This window comes from Xiphophorus hellerii, chromosome 20, assembly GCF_003331165.1.
Source record: "Xiphophorus hellerii strain 12219 chromosome 20, Xiphophorus_hellerii-4.1, whole genome shotgun sequence".
Classification (NCBI taxonomy): domain Eukaryota; kingdom Metazoa; phylum Chordata; class Actinopteri; order Cyprinodontiformes; family Poeciliidae; genus Xiphophorus; species Xiphophorus hellerii.
In genome coordinates, this window is record NC_045691.1 from 5,268,834 (window position 1) to 5,294,149 (window position 25,316).

At 34.9% G+C, this 25,316-nt stretch overlaps 1 protein-coding gene across 1 annotated transcript; it reads left to right on the forward strand.

The window, feature by feature from the left end:
• Nucleotides 1–1,681: 1,681 nt before the first annotated feature.
• vapb (VAMP (vesicle-associated membrane protein)-associated protein B and C) lies at nucleotides 1,682–20,055 on the forward strand. Its single transcript, XM_032549659.1, has 6 exons — nucleotides 1,682–1,934; nucleotides 7,434–7,586; nucleotides 13,178–13,281; nucleotides 16,082–16,162; nucleotides 16,931–17,107; nucleotides 19,858–20,055. Exons 1-6 carry the CDS (start codon nucleotides 1,877–1,879, stop codon nucleotides 20,011–20,013), a joined length of 729 nt encoding a protein of 242 aa, XP_032405550.1. The 5' UTR covers nucleotides 1,682–1,876; the 3' UTR covers nucleotides 20,014–20,055.
• Nucleotides 20,056–25,316: the final 5,261 nt, after the last annotated feature.

Consider the following 25,316-nt stretch of genomic DNA (forward strand, 5'->3'; position numbering starts at 1 on the left):
GATGCATATTCTGGAGTCTTTCAACACTAAGCTCAATGACTATCCTCCTTACTGTGCAACAGGTGGAAAAATAAACTTGGATCCTGCTCTAGGCAATTACAGACAAGATTAATGATGTCGAACCATTGCAACAAAGTATTGCTTCTTTTTTTTTCACAATTGGGACTGATTAGCATTTCAACAGCTCAAATAATACCTGAACTTTGACCCCAAATCCCAGGAGAACTGAAAAGGCTTCAGGGTATCAGAGAGAAGGAGGAAGTTCAAACCATCTCTTTAATTGATCGTATTTCTGACGCCTTCGTCTCTCTGCCCGACTTTCAGACAAATGAGCTGCAAAAGCAAATGAGGTGGATTAGCAGTACTTACTAACAACTGATGTTGTCATCCAGGACATGTTACTGTTACCTAGAAATGGAGCTACTAGCATGTCAACCAGCAACTGGGTTCATCAAATTTGTTGCAAGACTGACTGCTGCTGGAGATCTTTCCTTCTCCACAGCATCACCATCCACAACAACTCACTGAAGATGCTTGGATGACATGAATTACAACTTTTCTTTTCCTTTGGGATTTTGAATTGCATGCAATCTAAATGCCACATTCTCTTGTCTTCCCCATTTTGAAGAGTGGCAGAGAGAAATATACTCTTGTATCTTGTCATATTTTTTTGCCCCAGTGAAACAGAAAGTAACATTCTTTATATGTTCTCCTTCACTGCAAAAACACAAATATTACCCAGTATTTTATCCAGTTTCTAGTGGGCATATCTTGTTACACTTGAAATAAGAAAAAACACAGTAGTGGCTATTCAGCAAGACACAGGAGCTTATTTTAAGTCAATAATTCTTGAATATTGATTAAAAAAAATCAGGTCCACTGACAGATTTTTTCACTTATAACATTGGAAAAAGTTCTTGCTATGAGTGAAAAATTCTACCAGCAGTACTAGTACTTTTATGAATATTCAAGAATTATTGACTTCAAACAAGCTTCAATATCTTGCTGAAAAGTTACTTGTAAGTTTGTTGGAACAATGTTAGTGAAATAAAACAATCTAAATCTTTTTCTGCATTTAAAAGAAATAGAAAATTACTATGGTGAAGTGATATGGGGTTGAATAAGCTCATGGTTTGTTGTGTATTTTTTGTATATTTAAAATACGTTTTGATAGTCTTCTGAGGTGAATAGCTAATTTAGTTTATGTGAATATTGGGCATATATAAGTTTATATTTTGTCTCTGCTCTTTTAGTTGCTACATTAACTATGTTTATTATTAAGTAAATGAAATAATAAATAAAATGAAAAATGAATGAAAATATGTCTTGTGCTACACTTCACAGTGCAATTATTTGTCCTGTCGTTGTGGTTAAATAAAAAGTTATGCTTTTTTATTCTTAAGTTAAAAATATTCAATGATTTATTAACATGCTGAATTAAAGAAAGAAGTTGCAACAGCACACTAGAGAGTCTGTTTCAGCACTGAGAGTGACAGGGTGTAAACAGGTGTTTCATTCTGAAGCTGAAACCTGCACCTATCTGTTGGGTTCAGATTTCCTAAAGCCCCCAGCAGGGTGAAGGCCCCCCCCCAGCCTTGGGTCCTCCCCAGCCCGGCATCACCCCTCCCCAGCCCGGCATCACCCCTCCCCAGCCGGGCGGCTATGCAGAGGCAGTGACGTCACTAGGCTGACTCCCTTCCTGCTGCATCACAGCAGCCTTTAGCAGCTCTGGTAGTACTTGTGACCGCGGGGGACGGAATATACACCGCTAGTTCACAGAAAACAGCAGCCTTTAGCAGGTTTAACAACATCCTAACACGGGGCTAGGTGTCAGGAAGTGGTTGCAGTGCGATAACCCCGCTCCAGTTGTTGGGATATGGCCAGGCCGGAACAGGTTCTGCTCTTGGAGCCTCAGCACGAACTGAAATTCAGAGGTAAGAGGGGAGGGCCCCGGCTGTGGACGAGAGGAGGGGAGGGGGAGCTTCCTCTGCCAGCATGAAAATGGGGGGCAGTCCAGTGTAGGAATAATCAAAACGGAGAGAGGCTGCAGAACAGTTGTATTTTGACAGTATTGCTCTGTAACGACCCAAGGCTTTTCTGAAAGGACTCATGCTAGGTGATCTGCTAGCTGGACTAGCTTTCGACGGTGAAGTTAGCTGGGCCTTGTCGCTCATTTTTCCTGCAGCAATCATATTTAAGAGTTAATGCATGAAACGCACACCTGTTAGCTTATAGAAGGTATTGTTAATCTCTTGTGCGTAATAAGGCTTTGTGAAATGGTAAAAATGCCTATACTCCACAGCTAAATCACCTCTAGCAATGATAGCTTAGTAGCATTAGCCTGCTCTCTGATTGGCCAGCCAGCTGTCATCTAATGACTTGACAGCACACAGGACGGGGACACTGGGCAGCTTCTGCTGTTTAACATCATTACCATTTACTGTTGAGGGTTCAGCAACAGTAGCAAACATCCTAGCTACGCTTGTATTGGGTTTAGAGATAGTCACGTTTAGGCCCAAATAATATTACATAAACTCTCATTGTACTCTACTTCAGCATGTTGCAGCAGATTAAAACGCTCTGACACAGCTCCAAATATTAAACTTTGGCTCTTGAAATGCACAAAGAGATAAGTTGATTTCTCAAGAAAATAAACTACTCAGACAATGATAGATATTTATAAGAGACACAGAAAAAAAAATTGAATAGTTATATCCACCATGTAATTGTGAAATATTTGCTTGAATGGGTTTAATGAATGATTCAAATCATTCATTAAATGATGTATTAATTATGTTTGTTTTAGTTGGCATTAAAAATGCAAAAAGTTGAAATTTTAATGTGTTCAAAAGAAACATAAAGTCTAATCACGCTCCTATGCAGTTCAATACTCAATCTTTAGTTAGATGAATTAAAATATCAGTGAAAATGTTTAATTATTGCTACATTTGTCTTTTTGCACTAGCACTTATTGCAATTTTGTTGAGGACATATTTAATGCACATCTTATTTTATCAACTACACAAAGTAATGCATGTCATGTATTTTCAATGTACAGGTGATTAGGATTTCAGAAATATGCAAAGATTTACAGATAATCATCATTCTTGATTAGCAATGATGACTCCAAACAAAGGAGACAATGGAGAATTTTAGAGTGAAAATGTGACTCATAGGCTTTAAGTCTTATTAATTATATTATTGGTATATCAGTTTTTAAGTCTCCAACACATCTGGTCAAAATTGTTTTAAATAACACAGTGGCAACTTTACCACATGCATGAAGAAAAAAATTGTTGTTTCACTTTTGCTGGGATCTTGTTATCACTTGAGCCACATGCCAGGTCGGGGTAACCGAAGAAGAGGTGAAACGCGAGGTCATGTAGTGGAATAAAATAAATAGTCTATCTGTGTTTTGCAACTTCTTTATTCTTTTGACAGTCTCTCCTCTTAGCCTGAGGTCAGCTTATTTTTTCAACCTGGATGTGAGTATAAAAAAAATCACGATTTTATTTATTTAAAAAAGTCCAAGTTTTGACTTTTGCACAACTTTTACCACACACTAAAATCTATCACACTATCATATTTTTGGCTCGAAGCAACCTCTCACATAGTTTACTTGTTGGACACTAGTTTGTAGGACATGTATACAGTGTTGTACAAAAGCTGTAAAGCCTTAAACATAACCTTTTTTGTGGTTTAGCTAGTCACAATCATTATTTAAAGTGGCACTATTTTTGTTGATGCATTTGACATCAGCTTGCAAGGTATTTTCTTATTTGTTTGTGCCTACAGCCTCCCAGATGTAATGCCAGGTAGTAAAAACAGCAACCACTCCTACAAAGCCGCTTTTTATTTCTTTCTGCAGTTTATTGTTTTTTATAACTGTGGGCAACAATGTAATCCTATAAGTCTTTAGACCTTTGCACATGACTTTGCTGTTTTTTTCATTTAATTGTGTTAATCTATGGTTCTGCACAAGACAGAAAGATTTCAGTCTTAGCACATGAGGTAATAACCACAAATCACATGCTTCATAATTAATCCCTAAGTAGTTCTGTAGGTACACAGTGTGAAAACCCCGTGAATAAAGTTTAGACCATTTAGCTTTGTTAATGACCTCTTGATTAAATATCCTAAATAATCAAGAAATGAACTTTCTCACCTTTGAACAGTTTTATTGTCAGCACAAACCTTAATAATAATCCAAGGAAAAAAGTATTCGACTGTAAGATCTAGCTATGTATTATGTTTTCTTAAATATAATCTTTTCATAAGTCTTCAGCTTTTATTTATGGTTTTCATAAATTGGATTAGACCCAAAGCTACTTCCAGGAAGAAGTAGATCAGGTGTTACAGTATTTTGGATTGTTTCATTAAAGTTTATTTTTAGATGTCAAACCAAGATTATGAAGGTGTGAATTTACCTTTTGTCTTTGCTCAGAAAAGAAGGGAAGTATCAGTAGTTGATGATGTTTGCTGATCTGAAACTTTATCTTAAATCTGGTCTATGTCCATGTTTTTATCAGTAAAAGTTTGCTTTACTCAGTTTCAAATTTTATACTCAGAGTAGCTGCCTCTATAGATAAAATATATTTGATTTGAGCAATAGGAGTAATTTATACTTGTTAATTAGGAAAACAAATAGTATTTTGTAAGCTGTAACATTTTTCACAATATAGAAGATCTGCAGACAGGGATTACTGTTGATATAATATATTAATTTTGTGTTAGCTACAAATAAACAATAAGGATTTTATTACAAATATGTATATTTTAAAATAGTCTTCTAGAAGTTAAACATTACATTTAAAAACTGTTAGCCTGTAAACTGTATGTATGATCTTGCTATTTCATCTGCTTTCAAGTTTTAATCATAGATTTTTTTATTGTTGCTTAGTCAATTATGAATTGTCTTTATCACTGTTATTTCGGGAGGGACTCATTTCAGTTTGTTAGTTCTCTGCCAATGTAGAAAACATTTCAACAAATCAATGCTATTTGTGCAGAAGGTGAAAGAAACATTCAGTATGCTGATACGTTTCCGAGGAGACGTTGTTTGTTTTCGCTTTGTATTGTATTCATTTCAATGCATCTTTTGTCCAGTCAGGAGCAAAAATTGAACAAAAACATGTTTTGATGAATTTAGTATGCTATGTTTCAGAATGAGAAAAACGAATCGTATTCACCCTAGTGGAAATAATTCTGAATTAGCATGATTATTATCTTATATAGCATGAAAACATATTCCTGTTAACCACAGAAAAGTTGTTAGGACTAATAAACACAATTAAAGTTGAAACTCGATACTGAAAAATACTCCACTGTTTTTTGATACTGTGGAAACCTTTTTTAAAGCACAGGGTTGCCTCTGACAACGATCAGAATATGTTCAACAGCTGGCTTCTTATTAAAACTAATAAGAAGCCAGGAATTTAGTACCCATTAGCTATTTTTTTCATATAGCTAATCCATAGATAAGCTAACACTTAGAAGTAGTAGTGTCCTTTATGGAAGTATTAATTTTGGATTCAGGTGGGCAAACCAGATTCAATGTAAACAAGGATCTGGTTTGTACAAAAAGTTTAGTTTGTTTTGTAAAGGATCCAGCCAGTGAAAATGTATCCAGCAACAGGCCTGTTTTGTTTCTGTTTCTGGTTATATTTCATCATATTTTTTGTTTTATTCAGCAGAGTAGGTTCCCACAGTTACTCTACTTGTCAGCTTCCATGTGAGCACAACATTTGTTAATGTTTACTTATTATTAGTGCTAAATCCTTATCTACTGAACAGAGAAGTAAAAGAAGGGGGCTGACACTGCTGTGTTGTTATCAATGGTGTTATTTTTATGTCTTCAGCTGTATTTTGACTTTTGACTGCTACAGGAGTTGCTGATAGATTATTACAGTTCATGATTCCCTTTAAATTTGACAAATAAGTTGGTATTATTATTAACTTTGCCATGTATCCCTTTCTATGCTATATGATTTTTATACTGCCTCTGCTTTTATATAATACAGGAAAAATCAGAGTAATTCAACTTGGTAAACTTGAATACTAAATAAAATCATATTTCTTTGTGAAGGAATGCATTAATGTCTGTTTTGACATTCATACTGTTCCGAAAGTGTTGTTTACTAAATTGTATATTTCTGTTTTATTTTAATTAAATTGATACCAGATTACTACTAATCCACATTTTTTCTTTGTTATAGTTATAAATTTTGTGTAAATGGATGAGAAAAAGAGCATGAAGGGCCTGAAAGCTTTCTGTCAACCCCACATTTATCAGGATGTAAACTGTAATTTGACTCAAATTTTATTTATTCATGAAATTTTTATTTGTGTTTGCAAGGCCCTATTAAGTCCTTGAGGGTTTCCACGAAGAGTCATTTATTTCAGCTTTAAATGAACAACACAAGGTCTTTAAAGTATTTCAAGCTTGAGTCAGCCATCTTGCTTTATTTACACAATATGGGACCAGTATACAAACTAAATGTGATGAGTTTTCTCTGCCAAATGAAACTGCTGTTTGTCATCATTTTTGAGATTTCATTGCCCCCAGCTTTAATACTTTAAATTACATTCAATTTCAAATCTTTTGCAAATAACAGGAATTTCTGTCTGTTCTACATTTAGGATTTAACTTTGTTACGAGAACAATGTTAATGCTGTTTAGCAATCTATATGAATAATTAATGAAAGCTTCGCCAACCCTTTTAGATTAAGCGGTGTTTTTTTTTTTTCATGGACTCTTGTTTTCTGCGATATTGACAAATCTGTGCAACCTAATGCAGCTGGCCTTGGAGAGCCTTGTAGAGATGTGGGCTGCATCTATAATGATGCCTGTAGTTAATTGAAGCCAAAGTGCGTTAGCTGTCCTGTTTTTAGGTTTTACGATAAAAGAAGAATGTGATTTAGATTTATTTTTTCTGGATTACAGATACTTTTCAGTCCAGTTTATTAAAACATGCATTTGTTTGAAATGGTTTTTTGTTATTTGATTGTTTTTCTCTTGCTGGTGTTTCCCCTGTAGCAGTAAATGATGGATGTATACTTTGATGAATCTTGATCATTTGCTTAGACTCATGTTTTTTTTTTTTTTTACTGTGTAGCTTAAAGACGTTCCGAACCTTTTGAGTTTGCGTGCCTGTTACAGTTTATTCTCCGTCTGTCTTTTTTGATTTGTCTTACTTTTCTAGCATTTGGCATTGCAGTAGTCTGACCAAGGAGTGGTATAAACCCGTTTGTGTGGTCGCTCAAATCATAACATCCCCAGCTATAAAATGAAAAGAATCTCTCTGCAGGTTTAGTTTATGTGTTTCTTCCCGAGAATTATTTCTCTCTTTTCTTTTTTCTCTTATTTTTCCCAACCATTAAGATTACGTAAAGTTCATATTTTTACGGGTCTCTTCTGTTTACTTTTCTCTCAGGTCCGTTTTCAGACGTGGTCACCACAAATCTTAAGCTCTCCAACCCGACAGACAGGAATGTATGTTTTAAGGTCAAGACGACAGCGCCCCGCCGGTACTGTGTGCGGCCTAACAGCGGCATCATTGATGCAGGCACCTCAATCAATGTCTCTGGTAAGGATAAATTAGTAGTACTGACTTGTTTGTTAGATTTTCCTTCAAGTTTCAGTGAAACCCAATCGTTATGGTAATTTTTCTCTGGAACGTAACTCCAAATTTGCTTATTCTTGGATTTTTTTCATAGTAAATCAAAATAAAATGGAGCGTAAGAAGATGAAATATGTAGGTGGAATTTATTGGCCGGTGTTTGCAAAGCAGCGGGTCCAGGAACACCATTTATTTTCCTTGCTACTGATTGGCTGTTCCCTCAGGAGTGGGTGTTAGCTTATGTAGTTGTTCAAAGATGGCTTCAACTGTGCATATGTAACTTTATTTTATTTAATTTTATTTATTTGTTAAAATGTGTTAAAATGATTGTTATATCATGACCGTAGTTTGAGACAGGTAATCTGTGAAAAAAATGTACTTTTCTGCCTCCTGCCAGTGAAACTAGAAACAACCAATCAGAGCCAGGAGGCGGATTTTAGTGCCGTCAATCAAACTTGTGTATGTGCTGCTGGGAGCCACTGTAGTTTATTGACTAGGATTAAAATATTGGATATTTAGTCAGTAACTATAAAATAATATAATACACCAGTATCTAATTATACAGCTCTTTGGATTGTCACAAGATTTTTTTCCCCAAGGATTTTCTCAAAAGAGCCAGGTAGTACAGCGAGTTCTACCAGGCTGCTTTTCTACTCACTCTGTAGTAAAGAGACGAATGTTTCCATACTGTGACACCCCAACCAGATGCTCATTTTACAGCTTCCCCTATCTGGTGTCAACAACCCTAGACTGAGTTACTGCTGCTCGCTGTCAACAGTAGGTGACAAGCTGAGTCCCATCTCAGCTGCCATCAATTATTACCCTTATTAGGCTGAAAAGGGTCAGCTTGGAGTCACAAAACAGGATTTCTTGCCTTAGAATGGAATTTTGTTGGCAAACTTAAAGGTGTGCTCTGTAACCAGTTTCTTTTTCCAGCAAGTACTCGGGCTTATATGGTGTTTTTAAAGCACTGCAGAAGACAGAACCGTGAAATGTGGATTCTTGCATTTGAGAAAATTGTTATTAAAAACAGAGCACATTGTTTTGATGGATACATCCAGATGGATTTAAGGTCTTTCATACCTTTAAAAGTAAAAATAGTAAAATTTTATCTATACTGACTATCTCAAATCATATTTGACTAGACTTGTTTTACTAAATTTAATTCAAATTGTTGCTCCTTATGCTTTCTTTGTTTTAAAAGAGTCTAGGTTTAGCTCAGGATCTACATCGCTTGTTGCTTTTGGTGGCGATTTGGTACTAAAACATATAAAATCCAATTAAGCCTATTAATGTAAAGTCATAAGAGCTGCTGTGGGTTTGCAACATTTAGAAAATTGGAAACATCTGAATTCTAACATTTCACTTAATCTATATATTGAGTAATTTAGCAGTAAAATTTTTTTTGAATTGAGAAAGTTACTTATTTTCTCAATATATGGTGTACAATTAAAATGCAATTAAGTGAGATTAGTTATTTGCAGACTAATCCCAGGTAATTAAGTTAGAAATGTAATCCACTGAGCTGTTTGTGGATGTTGCTTGTGTGTCAGATTTATAGGTACACCAAAAACATGCAAATAAAAATAAATAAAATTTATGTAAGCGATTAATTACATTTAAACAGGTTGAAGTGTATCAAAATAATTAATCAAAATTAATGCATTAAAGTCCAAGCCCTAATATAATTATATATACCGCTTTGCTGTAACTATATGCTGAGTTTGACTGCGACCACAAGAATGTTGTTCATGACTGGTGTTAACATCTTCTAAATGGAAAAGTAGAACTTGACCATGTAAAAACATCCTTCATATCCACAACTATTAAAATGTATGTAACTCATTGTGAATGTTTTTATGACAAAGTATAGACTGCTCTGGATAGTGTTATCATTTCATTAGCTTGTCCTTACATTTATTTCCTGTGGGCTTTTTGTTTTGACTGAACCAGAGACTGATTCATCTGTCCAAGCTGAGATCTGAGTAGATATTTACTCAATATATCAACTCAAAAGTCTCCGAGTTATGTCTGATGTTTTCTAATAATCAGAGGGCGTACTAGCTCCATTTCAAGTCAAATATATTTTCATAACAAAGTTCAACGTATAAAGTGGAAGCCGATGACTTGTAGGTTATTTCTGTGTAGTCTCAGCACTTATTTCCCTTTCAGATTTAATTGACTAGGACAGTCTCAGAAGCACATAATCAGGGGAGTAAAGGCATTGTGCCCTGAGAAATCTGAATCTGAATACATTTGGAGAGTTTGCTTTCACATTCTTGTTAGTTTTGTCTTCAGGTCAATGTAGACCTCTGTTCTTTGTCAAAAAGAACAGAGCTTTTCGACAAAGCTCTGTTCTTTAATCTCACACTATACTGTATGTAACGTCTTTTGTAGATTTGATTTTCTGTTCACAAGTTTTTGCTTTGAACACAAATCTAAACCAAAGTAATGATATTTGGACTGTGAGCTGACGAGAAACCAGCTGATGCACAGTATTTGGTCCATGTGAAAAAGAAAAGGCAAATTTATCGCAATATTTTGAGGGAAAGCTATTCTTTCCACAAGTAAAAGTTTCACATATCACAGACTGAGTTTTAAGGAATCTGAATTCAATCTGAATCTGAAATGAAACAAAACTGATTACGGTCTTTTTTGTGTTTTCAGAAATAGATCTTCTCTCTCTCTGTGACCGTTTGTAATTTTATTGGATACCCAAGGTATTGGAATACAAACAAATGAAAAGTGGCGGAGTCCTTATTCAATGCAAAAATTAAAATACAAAATCACTTTATCTGTCCCAAAGGGAAATTAAACATTGTCATAACTAGTATCATCCAAGTATCTACAGAATGTTTTTGTGGATGGTGATGCTACGAGCAGGAAGCATTTTAGATAGCAGTCAGTCTTGCAACATATGTGAAGAGGCCTCTGAGTGAAGTATGTTAGTGCATGAAGGTTCATGACTGTCATAATATGCTAACACCTCAATTTCCAAGCAGTAGACGCTTGGAAATTGTCTTGTTGGGTTGACAACTCAAGAACTTCTTCCTGTCATACTTCAAAATAAGACTCCTTAAAAAGTTTTAAATCTGGGAAACATCTTAAACGTATTTTACTAGACAGAATAAGAAAACTAGCATTCATGGAAGACCTGGTTATGCTCTTTAATGTTGTTTGATGTTTATCTTCTGTAGCAGCTTAGCTTCCAGGCGTAAAATCTTTACGTCTGAATGAATTGATTTGTGAATTAGACAACTATCTAACAAAATACTGCATTGTTTCAGTTGTCAGAAAGGGGAAAAGTGTTTTCTGTGCACCAGTTTCAGATTTTACAGACTTGATGCAAATAAACCACTTTATGTCGGTCAGTTTCCACTTGTATAGACGTTCTGATTTAAGAGTTTATCCGTAAAAATCTGTACACTAAGACATCACGTCATAGCAGCACTGTTTTCTTTTACATTTGAATGCAGCTGTGATTTCAGTCTGTTTTGCCAAAACGTACATAACTTTTGATTTGAAACGTATCTCCTCATCTGCTGTTAAATAAGCTCAAAAGAATATAAGTTGTATATCTTTTTTTACATCTTCTACTTTAGCTCAGGAGGTCAACTTACGTCATTGTGGAGTATTGAATATTAATTATACACGTAAACCATTCTGTTGATCCTTTTTTTAGGCTTCTTTTCAGGGTTGTTGTTTACCCAGCTGCCTTTGCTGAGCTTATTATATTTAGCTCCTGAGAGTTTCATAAAGTGCTAGTTCTGGCATTAGACTAGAGCAATAAATAACACAACTTAAAAAAGAAGCCCTTTTTGAGGTTTTATGACATTTTCTCATCTCAAACAATCTTTTTAACACTCTCCATTATTACTCTAAAAAGCATTCATACTTTCCTGCCTCCATTCTCTGGTGTTGTCCCAGCGGACCCAAGCTAGATGGTTGTGCAAATTGGGTCTGACTGAAACAGGACATTCTCAATCTGTTCATGCCGTCTGTTTCTGATTTGCAATGTTGAGCCACATTGATTGCTGAAATGGTGCACAACTCTGCTCTTGGGAGCATTGGCATGTGCCATATATGAAAGTCATGCTGATATCCAGACCAGCTTTGAATATAGGTCATTTGTTTTCAGTGAAATTATAATAAAAATAATTTTAAAAAAATCCCACAAACATAGTGGATGTAGTCAGCACTGACGTAGAAATATGGCTTCTGATTACATCCTGATTTAAAAGTTGGAGTCAAGGGAGGTAAATTATCCTCCATTTATAACCATTTTCATCTTTCCAGACCTCCGTTTGACGACACGAGTAAGTGATTACTGTAAATCATTTTTACAGCTTTAAAATACCTTCTCGGTGACATCAAATACTAGGAGGACTGATAAAGCGAGGGGCTGAGGAGAAATATTCTCCACACCTGCTTTTTGTTAGGGCAATATGTAATGTTTGGAAAGAAAAAGGCTTTAAAGTTGTTAGAAAGATTAGCCCCAGGGGTATCTGTTGGTCCATCACTGTATCATCATCATGGTAACAGAAACCAGTCATATTCACCACTTTTTCCATGCTGTACAAGTAGTCACAAAGCCTTTGACTTTTATGTAGACATGATGGACATTTCAAGCTGTAACAAATGCTGCCTGTGGTTCAGTTTTATCTGTTGATGCAAAAATAAATTCTATTTTTGATTTCCATGAGGCTGAAGGTGATAAATAAACTAAAGGCGTGAAAACAATACTCATACTCTGTGGGAGGAAAGGGTTCAGCATTACTTTGTTTTTCTTCCTTTCCTTTTACTTTTTTGAATAAACATTTTTATAAAAAGGAGAAAATAAGACAAAATTGTATCTTTGTTTTTATTAACCCACAAAACTAACATACACCATGCTGTGACTTTGGTCAGACAATAGAAACTAAAAAAGTAAAGCAATAAAATGTGAATAAAAAAATATAGTAATGGTAAGAAAGTACAATGGTTATAATTTTAAATAGTTTGTACATATCTAAGGTTTAGGGCAGGTACTTTAAAAAAATTTTTTTTTACGAACATTACATCTTATTTGTGTGACAAATAATGACATGTTGGAAATTGTGGTTCTGTGCACTTGAGGTTAGATTTAAATAATTTTAGAATCATTAATGTTTTTAAACTCAAACTCGGTTCATAAAATTTTGATGCATTTATTTAGCAGGGAAAAGACAGATATTTCTGTCTAATCTGTCAAACATTGACAAGAAAAAAAACTGTCCCATTTCATCTGCTGGCAGATTTATTGGTTGCATCACTATTCATAGGAAGGGATTTTTAAATCAAGCACAGTTATGTTTTATATTCAAAAAATGTTGCCAGTTCAAATAAAAGAAAATGAAAAATTATTATATTGAAAACAACTGTTTCTTTCTTCTTTCATCTCCAACCAAAATTCTTTTCAGATTTACTGCTGTGGCTTAAAAAAATTCCCTAAAGCAAATCTGAAATATATTGTGACTCAGATAAGCTAGAGTAATGTTTTGCTCATTTTTTCTGTCATTGATTGTCCTTTTGTTTTTCAGTCATGTTGCAACCCTTTGAATACGACCCAAATGAAAAAAGTAAGCACAAGTTTATGGTCCAGTCCATGCTAGCACCTCCTGACATGACTGACATGGAGGGAGTGGTAAGTGTTTCTAATCATTCTTTGGTTGTAGTTTTGGAATATTTACTCAAATACTTTCTGTATATCTAAACTGTTTCTGCATTTTTTTTTGTTCTGCAAATGTGGAAAACACATTAAAAACACTTAAACCATTACAGTATCATTTTTGTTTCTGGCTGGCATTCTCACTATCTTCATTAAGATAAAAAAGATTCTGAAGTTTTCCTAGTCATAATGTTTTTGCTGATTGTTTACACTGCTCTAGTGTAATCAATAGGCAAAATATCTAATATCTAGAAAAACAGAGAAGGACACTAAACTGGTTTTATGTATTTAACTTTTCAAAAGCTAAATAATTTTGAAGATTTAGTTCTTACTGTCAGAATAAGTGGAATCTTGTTAAGACATCTGTTTTTACTTTAGAGAGTTTTAAATATTTAAACGTTTTCTATATGATAACTTAAGTATTTGGTTTATCTTGATAAATAAAGCATTAATGTGTGATTATCTAAACTTTTATCTTATATTTACTAAAAGTGCATGACTATATTTAAAATGATGGAGTATCCATGTTCATCTTTCAAGATGAAGACTTGTTACCCTTCTCTCACAGTAAAAAGTGAAATTCTATAGAAATCTGTAGGGATTTGACTTACTTCTATCTTTTTATGTTTTCACACCGTTAACAAGGTCCTTCATTTTCCATCAAGCTGTGCTAAATTGTCAACTTTATTCCACGGAGGGAAAATTGTGACTCAGATCTGCCAAACTTTTCTAAATCTTACTCCTCAAACTGAACAAGTATGCCAGTATGAACATGTCTGTCATTTTTATTGTTAGACTCAACAAATATAAAAGCAAAAAAAAAACCAGTGACATCGGCGGACTTTCAAACCTTTGCTGTGGTAGATATGATTGGTTTCTCACGCAAGTATCACCCAAAATTAAGGAAATCGCGGCCGATTTATCTTTTCATTCAAACTTAGCAGAAGTGCTAAATTAAAAATTAGCTCCACTGTTGGCGCATTAGCAGAAGTGTGTCAACCATTGCAAATTACGATTTTAATACTAAGACTAAATATGTGCTTTTGATAAACAAAACACAAATTTTGTTTACCAGTTCTGAGCATCATGAACTGGTTCAAATAAATACAAATAACTAGGCCTGTCGCGATAAACGATAAATCGATTAATCGTACGATAAATGAAAACTACCGACGTCATTTCAATTATCGGCATTATCGTCTCTTCCGGCCTTTTTCTCTTTCTGTTAATGACACCGAATGAAAAAAAGCTCAACTCCGGTGCTCTCCACTGATCCTCCCTTCCTCATTTCCTTACTGTAAAGCCCAGCACACACTACACGATCTTAGAGCTGTCGGCGATTGTCGGCCCATTTTCAAAACCTGACAGACCGCACATTAGCCGACAGAAATCCTAGGTATAACTGTTCGATCGGGTTCGGTCCTGCCGCGTGGTGTCAAACAATGGGCACAAAATAATGGCTACAAGTTAAGTTAACTAATTTTAAAACCAGACATTAATCAATGCTTTACTACAATCTACCTGCAATGCATGTGGCTAGTGTCAGCGTAAAGTCCTGACTGAATGAAAATCATTAGAACATATTTACGTCACGTTAACGAAGAACAGCTGAAAAGTTACCGGGTTTATCAACTGCAGTAGCAATTTCGCTCCAACTCCTCCCCTTGTCATTTCTATATTCTTTGCATGTTGAATAAACATTAATGTTGTTTCCACATATCATCTCCAATGTCCGCTGGACTTCGGGTTGCGCCGTGTCAGCTGTTTGGGATTCCCCGACGTAATTTCCCCTCAGAAAACACAGAGGAGAATCCGGGCTTTCTGATTGGCTGCCTGTCACATTTAACAGGCTGCGTTAAAGATCCCAGTCGGGGAAAACCCCTGATTTAGATCGGAGCGGAAACGACGATCTACCGTAACACACCACACAATCTTAGAAAGACCAACGGTCTAAGATTGTTGTAAGGGGAAAAATAGGAGCAAAAAATCATGTAGTGTGAACTATTGCATCAGGTAGTCGATGTGCCCATCTTCTCTATTTACGTCTAATTATTACTGAAGGGCAACATAATATACAGACTTCATAATCTGCACTCTTTTGGTTGAATGCAGTATTTATTTCCACTTTGACTTTATGTTGTTTAGTTTTTATCAAGTACATTTTTTGTTAATGGAGACTGAGAATCCATTTTGTTTTTGGTTGTTTTGTTTATTTTGTTTATCAGTTCCAGTGTTAAATATTCTTTTGAAAATAAAGTGTATCTATCTTTGGCAGGAAATCACATGCATTATTACGTCATTTCCATTAAATCAGTGTAAAAAGGTCTTCAAACAATATTATCGTTTATCGCAATAATTTTTTGAGACAATCGCTCAGCAAAATTTGCTATCGTGACAGGCCTACAAATATCTATTATTAATGTCACTGTTATTGGTTATTAATAATACCAATATTAATCTATTTTTTTTTTGTTATGGTACAAATATATATATATATATATATATATATATATATATATATATATATATATATATATATATTATTTTAAATCTGTCTAATATATTATTGGTAAAATAAGTGATTTTTAACAGTCTGTGTGGTTAATTTTGCTAATGTAATATTTCTTGTGCTGCTGGCTGTTCATTATAACTCTGGTTATTTATCATATTGTTTAATAAGCCTTTAGCTTATTAGGAGACATGTGTTATCTAATAACACAAGTTTCTTACCAATGACTTTATAATAAAAACATTCCCTATATTTTTCTGTCTGCAGTGGAAAGAAGCAAAGCCAGAGGAGTTGATGGACTCTAAGCTGAGATGTGTTTTTGAGATGCCAATGGAGAATGAAAAAACGGTGAGCTCTTGTACTTTTTGCTTTGCTTTATTGTGCATGCTGATTGTGTCACTACATATAATTCAAACTGTTGTACTACAGTATAGTTTTATTTAACATTTCTTTCTTTCCAGCACATCTACAACATTTAATATATACTTTTACAAGAAGAGGCTGCTTATTTATTTTCTTTTTGCGCTCTCAGGTTTCTTTTTCAAAATTACAAGTTCTGGTTGTCAATTATTTTTCCATTTCCTCTTGTGTTTCTTTACCTTTTCTTACAACAACCATACTTTAACTCAAACAGCCTTTAAGAAAGTCACTTTGTTTTAGCCTTACATGTAGTTTATTTTTGTTGTGGTTCTTCCTTGGCCACCTGATTCCGTTCAGCTGTATAAACAGCATTTCATCAGAGATAGCGGCTTAGTCTAACAGCTTCTTGCACACAAGGAGCAAAAACAACCTTCAGTAGTTGTTTTGAATTAGTTTTGACCTACATGAGACATTTGCTGGGCTCCCAGTAGGGGCTGTGTGCCATGGAGTGTTTAAGGCAGACATAATGGTGATGGAAACCAGCTTGATCCTCTTATGAAAGGCACTCCTGGGTGAACTCCCCTAAAAAGGTGTCTGTGTCTTTCCATCGTTGTAAGTGAACAGTGTTAAAGTTCCCAAATGTAAACAGATGGTTCTAACTTCGTGCCAGGCGACTTAGACGTTGTTGGGAATCTCAGTGTAAACATTTTAGCACCAGTTTACTGATTGCATCAACTCTCCGTAACCCACTTACAGCATGATATGGAGTCCAACAAGATGTCGTCGAGCTTGCTGAAGTCAGAGTCATCTGCGCTGCCTGTGAAGTCGCTGAGCTCCACCCTGGACGACGGAGAAGTAAAAAAGATCATGGAGGAGTGCAAGAGGCTGCAGATGGAGGCTCAGAGGCTACGGGAAGAAAACAAACAGATTAGAGTGAGTAAAACAACTCAAAAGACAAGAATTACTTCATTCCTTCTCGTCCTCCTTGATTCTCTTGTCCATTTCTCAAAGGCTCACAAGTCAATAGATAGACAGGAACTTCAGTTTGTTCGATTCAAACAATACTTTATTGAGCCCAAGGGGAAATTAAATAAAGTTTAAAAATGCTTGGCTAAAAGGTTGTTTTAATTGTGGTTTAAAATTTATTCTTTGTTTTGAAGACTGGGACATCCAGTCTAAATAATGAACATTGTTGGTTTTTCAAACCAGAGTGTCAAATGATAAAATATGTTTGGACGCTTCTGATCAACGAGCTCAGTTATTTAAAGGATTTAAAGTTGGTTTCAAACGCTGAACTCCATTTATGTTAAGTCTCTCCAAGTCTATCTTAGTTTTTTTTTAACATTTCTAAGGAAAACTGCTTGACATCCATCCTTCCATCAAGACCATTTTAAATAAGATCTTGGCTAGCATTAGATCAGCTAAAGGGATCTTTTATATCTGTCTTATGTTCTTTTTTGTTTTTAAGAGAGAGTTTTTCAACTTTTATTAATGACATTATGAGTATCAATCCAAGAAATGACATGTTATATATATAATATATATATATATATATATATATATATGGAAAACACTTGGCTGATAAGCAAAAAAAAAGTATGTGAAACACTTTATTTAAATATATTTTTTGTTTGTTTTCAGAAAACTAAACAATGTTTCATCGCTGAAATAATCTATAGGTCATATTCAAATATTGCTAAGAGAAGGTCTTGTCATATTTATGCAACCAATGACTATTTTAGTAATTGATTAATCAATTAATCTGATCTGATATCTGATAATTGGATAAAAAAAATTTGGCACAGTTTGTACAGTTTTCACCTAACTCTTTTACACAACATTAGAAACACATTAAAAGATAGAAATAAACAAATAATTCAATTGCTTTTTAAATAAAATAATTTATTGCCTAAAATGCAATAACATAGTATTCCTTTAGTGTATGTTTTATTATTTGCAGCAAAGGATGCATCAGCAGCTAAAAAAAAAGCTTCTAACATCAATATATGAAAAGTTTGGCCCTTTCTCTTTGACTGATTATTTTTTGGATTCACTAACTAATAAATGGAGAGAGTTTTTTAATCATGTGAATCGAGGTGAAACTAAAATTATACCATTTGATGAGTTTTGGGTAGAACATATTTTCAGACAAATGTTTTTTTTTCTTAAATTCAAAATCTACATATTTTTCCTACAATTTTGGTTTAATTACTGCTCTGTGTATGCTGCTCCTTCAGAAAATGGCTTCATTTGCGTCTGTACACTCAAAATAATGATTAATCAATAACTAAACTAGTTATTTCAACAATCGATTAATAAAGATTAATCTGATTAATCCAACTAATTGTTTCAGTCCTGGTCTTGAGTGTCTGAGAAATCATGAAAGCAACTTAATAAGCCTAAATCTTCTCATGTGTGCTGCGTATAAAACCAAACGGCAGAAATTAATCCTGTCTCCTAAATGAAAGACAGATTGAACAAATAAACTTTTCATCCAAAGTTTATATGACTTCAATAAACCGTCATTTTGGTACTGATTAATAATCACGGTAAAGTAAAGCAAATGAATTAGCTTGTTGAGTCAAAGAAAGCGGAGAGCCCTCCACCCTTCGACAGCTATTCAAGCCCAGTTTTGCGATAAGTAATTTAAATCAATGAGCCTGCTATCAGTCACAACTATCGATGAGGTAAGTTTTGAAAAGGAGTTTTGTAAAAGTCGGGCTGGGCATGAGTCACACACGCTCCCACCAGGCTGCCAAGAAAGAGTCGGCCTCCTCTCTAACATCACCACCATCCCTCCCTTTAAGGTTTTGCCAGAGGCAGAGCGATTGTTGGCTGGTCCTGCGGCTCAGATTAAACTAACAGAGCGCCTCGACCCCGCCCCACCCGCTGCTGGGAAATGAAGTGTGTTAAAGCCTGGCGCCTTGTGTGTTCCTCGGGGGATTGGTTCGGATGAAACTTTAAGCAGATCCTATTTCTTTGAGCTGATAAATAAACTCTTTTCTAGGGCTGGGCGATATGACTTGAAAAACTATCAGATCTTTTCCAGAATGAAAGTTACAGAAAATGTTTTCAAAAAGTGGTTTTCATTTTAATAATTCTTTCTGTGAGTTGTCCCACAGAGTATTAGGGCCGGACTTACGAGAATTTTTGTTTAATTCTGAGAATATACTAGGGGTAATAGGGGCGATATGGACTTAAATTTTTATCACAATATTTTTTGGTGATAATGTGACCATAAGAACTATTTATTATTTCTTTTTTACCTAACTGTATGGCTGTGACTACATCAATACATCAATCATACCTCCGAAAACATGAAAAACATGTCCATTCATAATACATTTCTTTAGGACACCAATCACTTAAAGAAGTGTGAATTAAATGCACTACAGTAACTGCATTTAAACATATTTTAAATTTTATTGATATTTATTGATTCTGTTGTTGAACAGTGGAGAAAATAAACTAGCAATATGGACAGTTTTGGAGGCTTTTAAATATTGTTAATTGGCATTTTATTGTGACAATGATGCACCAAAATTCATAGAAAATTATCACGATAAATGATGAACGGTGCAATAAATGTCCACCCCAGTCATAATATTAGCAGGAAAACTATCTAACCGGACATTTTTTTTAACCTCTTCCTCCGTTTCTCTTCCTCCTCCGACCCGATGCAGGAAGATGATGGTTATCGGATGAGGAAGAGCAACATCATGTCATCCCAGCATGCCTCAGGCTCCATGAAGAGGGAGGAAGGTTTGAGTGCCCGCTCCGTGGCCCTCATCCTGCTCTTCTTCATCGTCGGCGTCATCGTGGGGAAGTTGGTGTTGTAGAGCGCAGCACTTCGGTCAGCCGCAGCATGCTTTCATGGTGGATGAAAATACACACAGGAGCTGGGATTTTTGGATCAGAATGCCATATTTGCTGGTTGGGGTTGGGGTGGGGGTGGGTGGGGCGGTACTAGTTTTGATTCAGTCCCATTTATGTAAAAAGTTTAAATTTAAAAGGGTAATCTATGAGAGAAAAAGAGGGAAAAAAATGACTCATCTTAAGAACAAACACCTCTGTAATCATCGCATAATCCTTCTGGCCTTCTTCCCAAAGTTTCATGTATTCAGATGATTTGTTTCAGGGGTTTGTGGGGAAACAGATTCATAATTTAACTGGTAATTCAGTTCAGTGAGTCTTCTAACAACGAGCGAGATAGCGTCGATGCGACCGGTCAGATTGCTGCTGTGCGAATGTCGTTTTATTTGATTAGACTGACTTTCTTTTTCTAATTGATGCACGCCAGAGCCAATCTTCTCCGACATGTGACGACTCCACCGCACAGTAAATCCTGCTTTTCCTTCCGGTGGAACCCTGTTTTTAAAGGAAGGGAGGACCCAAAAGGTCAGGGGTCACGCACAGGGCTACAACAGTCTTCTCCAGTCTAAGGCTTTGTAAAATCTCGTCTTTGATTGTGGAACAGCTTTGATGTGTGTAAGAAACACTACAACGGGTGTTTTATTTCCTCATGCCCTTTTTTTTTTTTTTTTGTTGCCCTAATTTATTCCCGCCACCTGTCAATCACTGCTCACCACATCCTCACTTGTCAGAGGAGGATGTTTGCATGCGTTCACATGAGTGTTGCATCTGAACTTTTGAATCTAATTTAATTGCTTTTGTCATTTGACTGTAGATTTGCACAATTTAATTGCTGTTTTTTTCTCCTTCTTTCTCCTTGTCCTTTTTTCTTGCAGTTCTTTTGTTTTATGTTATATATATTTTTTCTTTGGTTGGAGGTAAAGCAGTCAAAAGTATTTCAGCAAACTGAAGTGACGTTTGGATCGTTTCTGTAAATCGATATGAAAGCTTTGCCTTGTGACCTGTTGGGGCAAGTTATTCTCAGGCCAAGATGGAGGTACAATTACAGTACATAATAGACTGAAGGAGATCAAATGGCTTTCCCTGACATCAGCAGGATCAGGGTCCTGAATGTGAGGGGGAAACTACTTTTTTCAGCTCTTGTTTTCCTCCGTCTCATTGTGACATTTGTTGACATTCTGTCTTATTTCTGGCAAATTGCATGTTAAAAAAACAAAAAAAATACACGCCTTTGTTGAGTTTTTTGTTTAGTTATTTTTGTGAATTCATCTCTGCATTGCATCACGAACATTGTAATGCACTAAACTGAAAAGGATCACTGATTCTTCTGCAGCTGATTTGCAGAGAATGAATGCAGTCGGGCTATAACTTGGGGGACCATGTTCACAAATCATCTTCAAATTCATATTCTGTGGTAGACGAGTGTCTTTTTTTAGTTGTCATTCTTTGAAGGAAAAATAAGCAGCTGGTGATATTTATCTTCATCTGTACAAATGAAATAATCAGAAAAAGGTTGACAAAAACTTTCTTTCAGTTCACATTTGCTGAGAAATAAAGAAAATGTCAGAAATGTTCTATTTTTTTTTCTTCTGTTGAGTTGGAGGGAAAAGTTGGTATGGATCTGATTGGTTAGTAAGTAAGTGGAAATAAACATGAGTTTGTGTTTTTACTGTATCTCTGAGGTTTTTGGGTTGAGGATCACTTTCTGCTTTGAAGGGAGGGCAGAGCAGACCGGAGCTACAGTTCAGTCTCTCGTGTTTCCACAAAGTTGTTCTTTAGTTCTATCCAGTTTGGAGCGTCCAAATGTTTGGCACTTTTAAAAACACCAGATTATAACTTGGTAATCAAATGTGTAAATTTGACTGATGCTGTAAATTTCACCGTATGGAACTGACCAAATAAAGCAGTTATGTGTGAACACTAACGGATTCGGGCCTGGTTGTAAGATGTTCTATGCTGAACCTTCCTGAAGTCTCCGAACATCACCGTGATCATTGTAAGCACTCAAACTGTTTTGTATGTATATAAATAAAAAGTCTATCTGAGAAGATGATTAAAATTCTTAGTCGAGTAGTCTGGTGTAAAAAAAAAAAAACAATCCAACCCGACCTGGTTGGACTATGTAGCATCTTAATAAATTAAATGAATAAAGCTTCTTCCTAAATGTGTGACGTTATTTTCTGTTAAACATCGAAGCTTTATTACTGACTCAGAACACCAGAAAATAATTTTTAGTTTAAAAAAAAAGTTATGTGAAGAGAGATTATTATGGGATTAGAGAGACACAGCACTTAAAGAAAGTTTGCTGAGTAACAGTACTACGTGAGCTCAAAATGTTTTTCTAAGCTTATTTTTTATTGTGATTGATAAAACTCATGAAACACTGAGCCAGGTTTTGCTGGAGGTTTCTTCCTGTTAAAATCATATTTTAACAGCATTTTTTTTTTTAGAATCATTTATTTTGGATTTTTTAGTTACAGCATTTTTAAATAAGATTTAAGGACAAGTTATTTTCTCCAAAGGAAATGCTTTTTATTTATTTTTATTATCCATTGCAAGGTACTCCTTTCTTGGTTGAAAAAAAAAAAAGAATAATTGAATTAATTAACTTTTTAGTAAAGTTTTAATTTATTGACATGCACCTGTAAACATCGATATCCCTGGAATTACATTAATGTGTTTATGCATGACAGGTCTTGCCACACAGGTTTATCCACAAAGGCAACAGATGTCCAAACCCACCATTTATTCTAGTAAAATCACAGATAATCAAAAGCTGGAATATGTTTCTTTCCATACTAGAGATCAAATTCTGTTAAATTTAATCAATACATTTCAAAGTGCTTAAAAAAAAGGAGAAAATTACAAAAAATCATTATAATCTACAAAAATAGAAAAATGATACAAGCACATGATAACATTCAACAGGTATTACACTGAGAGTCAATAAGAAAGATAGATATAAATTGTAAGTCCTTTTAAACAGGTTTGTAGCTTAGATTTGAAGATAGTGACAAATTCATACTAACATATTTAATATTCATTTCTTAAAAACTACAATGAAAATGAGTTTTGTTGAATTTGAAGAATGGTTGATCCCTGATCCAGCCTTTGGTAGCTAATGTTCATAATGTCAGCTAGTTTCAGGAGTCTAATTCTTAATTAATGGAAATAAAACATAGTTTTTGAGGACTTAGGAAACTCCAAATATGTGAATATAGCATGCAATTTAAAAAATGAGAGTAAGGAGTAAAAATTAACAGATCATTAACTGACTTCCCCCAGTGACTTGCAGCCAGTACCATTTGTGCCCACGCCGCCGCTCTGCTGGTTGCTCCTTCTTGTTTGATTTGGCAGAACCACAATCTGCAGTGGATTTAATGGTAAAATATTTACAGCTGCAAGCAAATTAATCACTGCTTAAAATTTTACTCAGTCAGTTGTGGTTTTAAGAAAAAATAAATTCCTGTAAATCACTCAGTGTTATTGCATGAGTAGCAACCACACAATGTTTCTGTGTGTACCTCCTGGATGAAGGCAGCACAGCTGAGGTTGGGTCAGGAAACTGCCCTTCTGGGCCAGTAGCTCCTCGGCTGTTTGGCTTGGCTTGACTAGAGCACAGCTGCAAACCCGGTAAGCTACCAAGATTACTTTATGCTCTTATATTCAATTTGGAAAGAATCTATTTTCAAATAAATTGCTGGAGAATGCTTGAAATTACTGAGAAGATGAAAACGATGGGTTTGTGGTTTAAGTCTCACTTAAAGGAAAAGTATGAGTTTCAAAATTCAAGCCTGTGACTTTGACAGAAGATTGTAACCATGGTAAAACATAAAATTTGAAGAAGGTTAAACAAACAATATGTAATATGCAAATTGCAATAATTGTGGCTTCTGGATGTTTTTTTTTTATTTATTTTTTTACTCTGCATAAAACCCGGTCACCCAGGTTTATACATACACTTTCAAAAACACAAAATCTCACCAAGTACTTTTGTCTAGTTTATAGCTCAAATAACTCAGTGCACTTGAAATAAGACAAAACTAACTTACAAGTAACGTCAGCAAGAAATAGGAGCTTATATTAAGTCAATAAATTCTTGAATATTGACAAAAAAGGACTAGTTCCGAATGGCAGATTATTTTACTTATAAGAAAAATGTCTAGTTATAAGTGAAAATATCTGCCAGTGAAACTAGTACTTTTTTGTTTTGTCAATATTAAGATTGATTTAAGAGAAGTTCTTATGTCTTGCTGAAAAGTTACTTGCTGTTTAGTTTTGTGTTATTTCAAGTGTATGAAGATATTTGCACTTGAAATTAGACCAAAGATACTTTGTGTATTTGCAGTGTAATATTTATGCAACACTACAAAAGCACAAAATCTTAACATATTAACTTTTTTATTTATTTTATTTTATTTGTATTTTTTTCTCTTCCTGATGTTGCAGTTTGTTTACTCAAGCTTATTTATAATGGACAAAAGTGAAAAATCAATAAAATATAAATGACAAGAAAAAAGAAAATATTATCAATAATTTTTGTACGGGCACCTTTGATTAATTTTGTCAGATGTTTCAGATGGTCAAAATAAATAAATAAATAAACATTAAAATACCTGGAGTGCAATAAGTTCAAATCTAAGAAAGGACAAACATCCAGTTAAAATATTTAATCTGTGAGTTGTGCTGATACAATATCTGATTTCTTTTAAATCATTTTCTATGCAGGAATCTAAGCGACCCAGAGGAAATCACAAGCTTTTGAAGCCGATTTGCATTTTATAGCAGCTGCAGAAAAATACATTTAATATATATTTTTACCTATAATGAAATAAAAAAGTCTAAACTTTCAGCTTGTTGGTGTGACAGATGAGGAGTTCATCTTGAAAAAGCAGAAAAGAATGCAGTGCTGGTTCTGTTCAGTTGGTTCAGTGAGTATGAGCATGAGGTCATGACAGAAAGGAGCCCGCTTTCTGTTTGGCCTGAGATCAAGGAAAACTCTTTTGCTGCTCTACGCTGCAGCTCTGCGGCCAGCAGGACAGAAGGTTGTTGTTTAAATAGAAACTCAATTGTTTGAACTAAGCCAACCAAGTTGTGGCTCATGTTTTCTGTTTTTGATGTTTTCTTTTTTTGATGCAGGCTGCAGCTCATATTCTTATAGAAATAATGGGTTTTTCTAAACCGAGCCTGAAATGTTGAATGAGTGGGAGAAGTTGGAAGTTACCCATACTACCGCAGTGAAATCATCTCAGTCATGTCTGTGAGCATT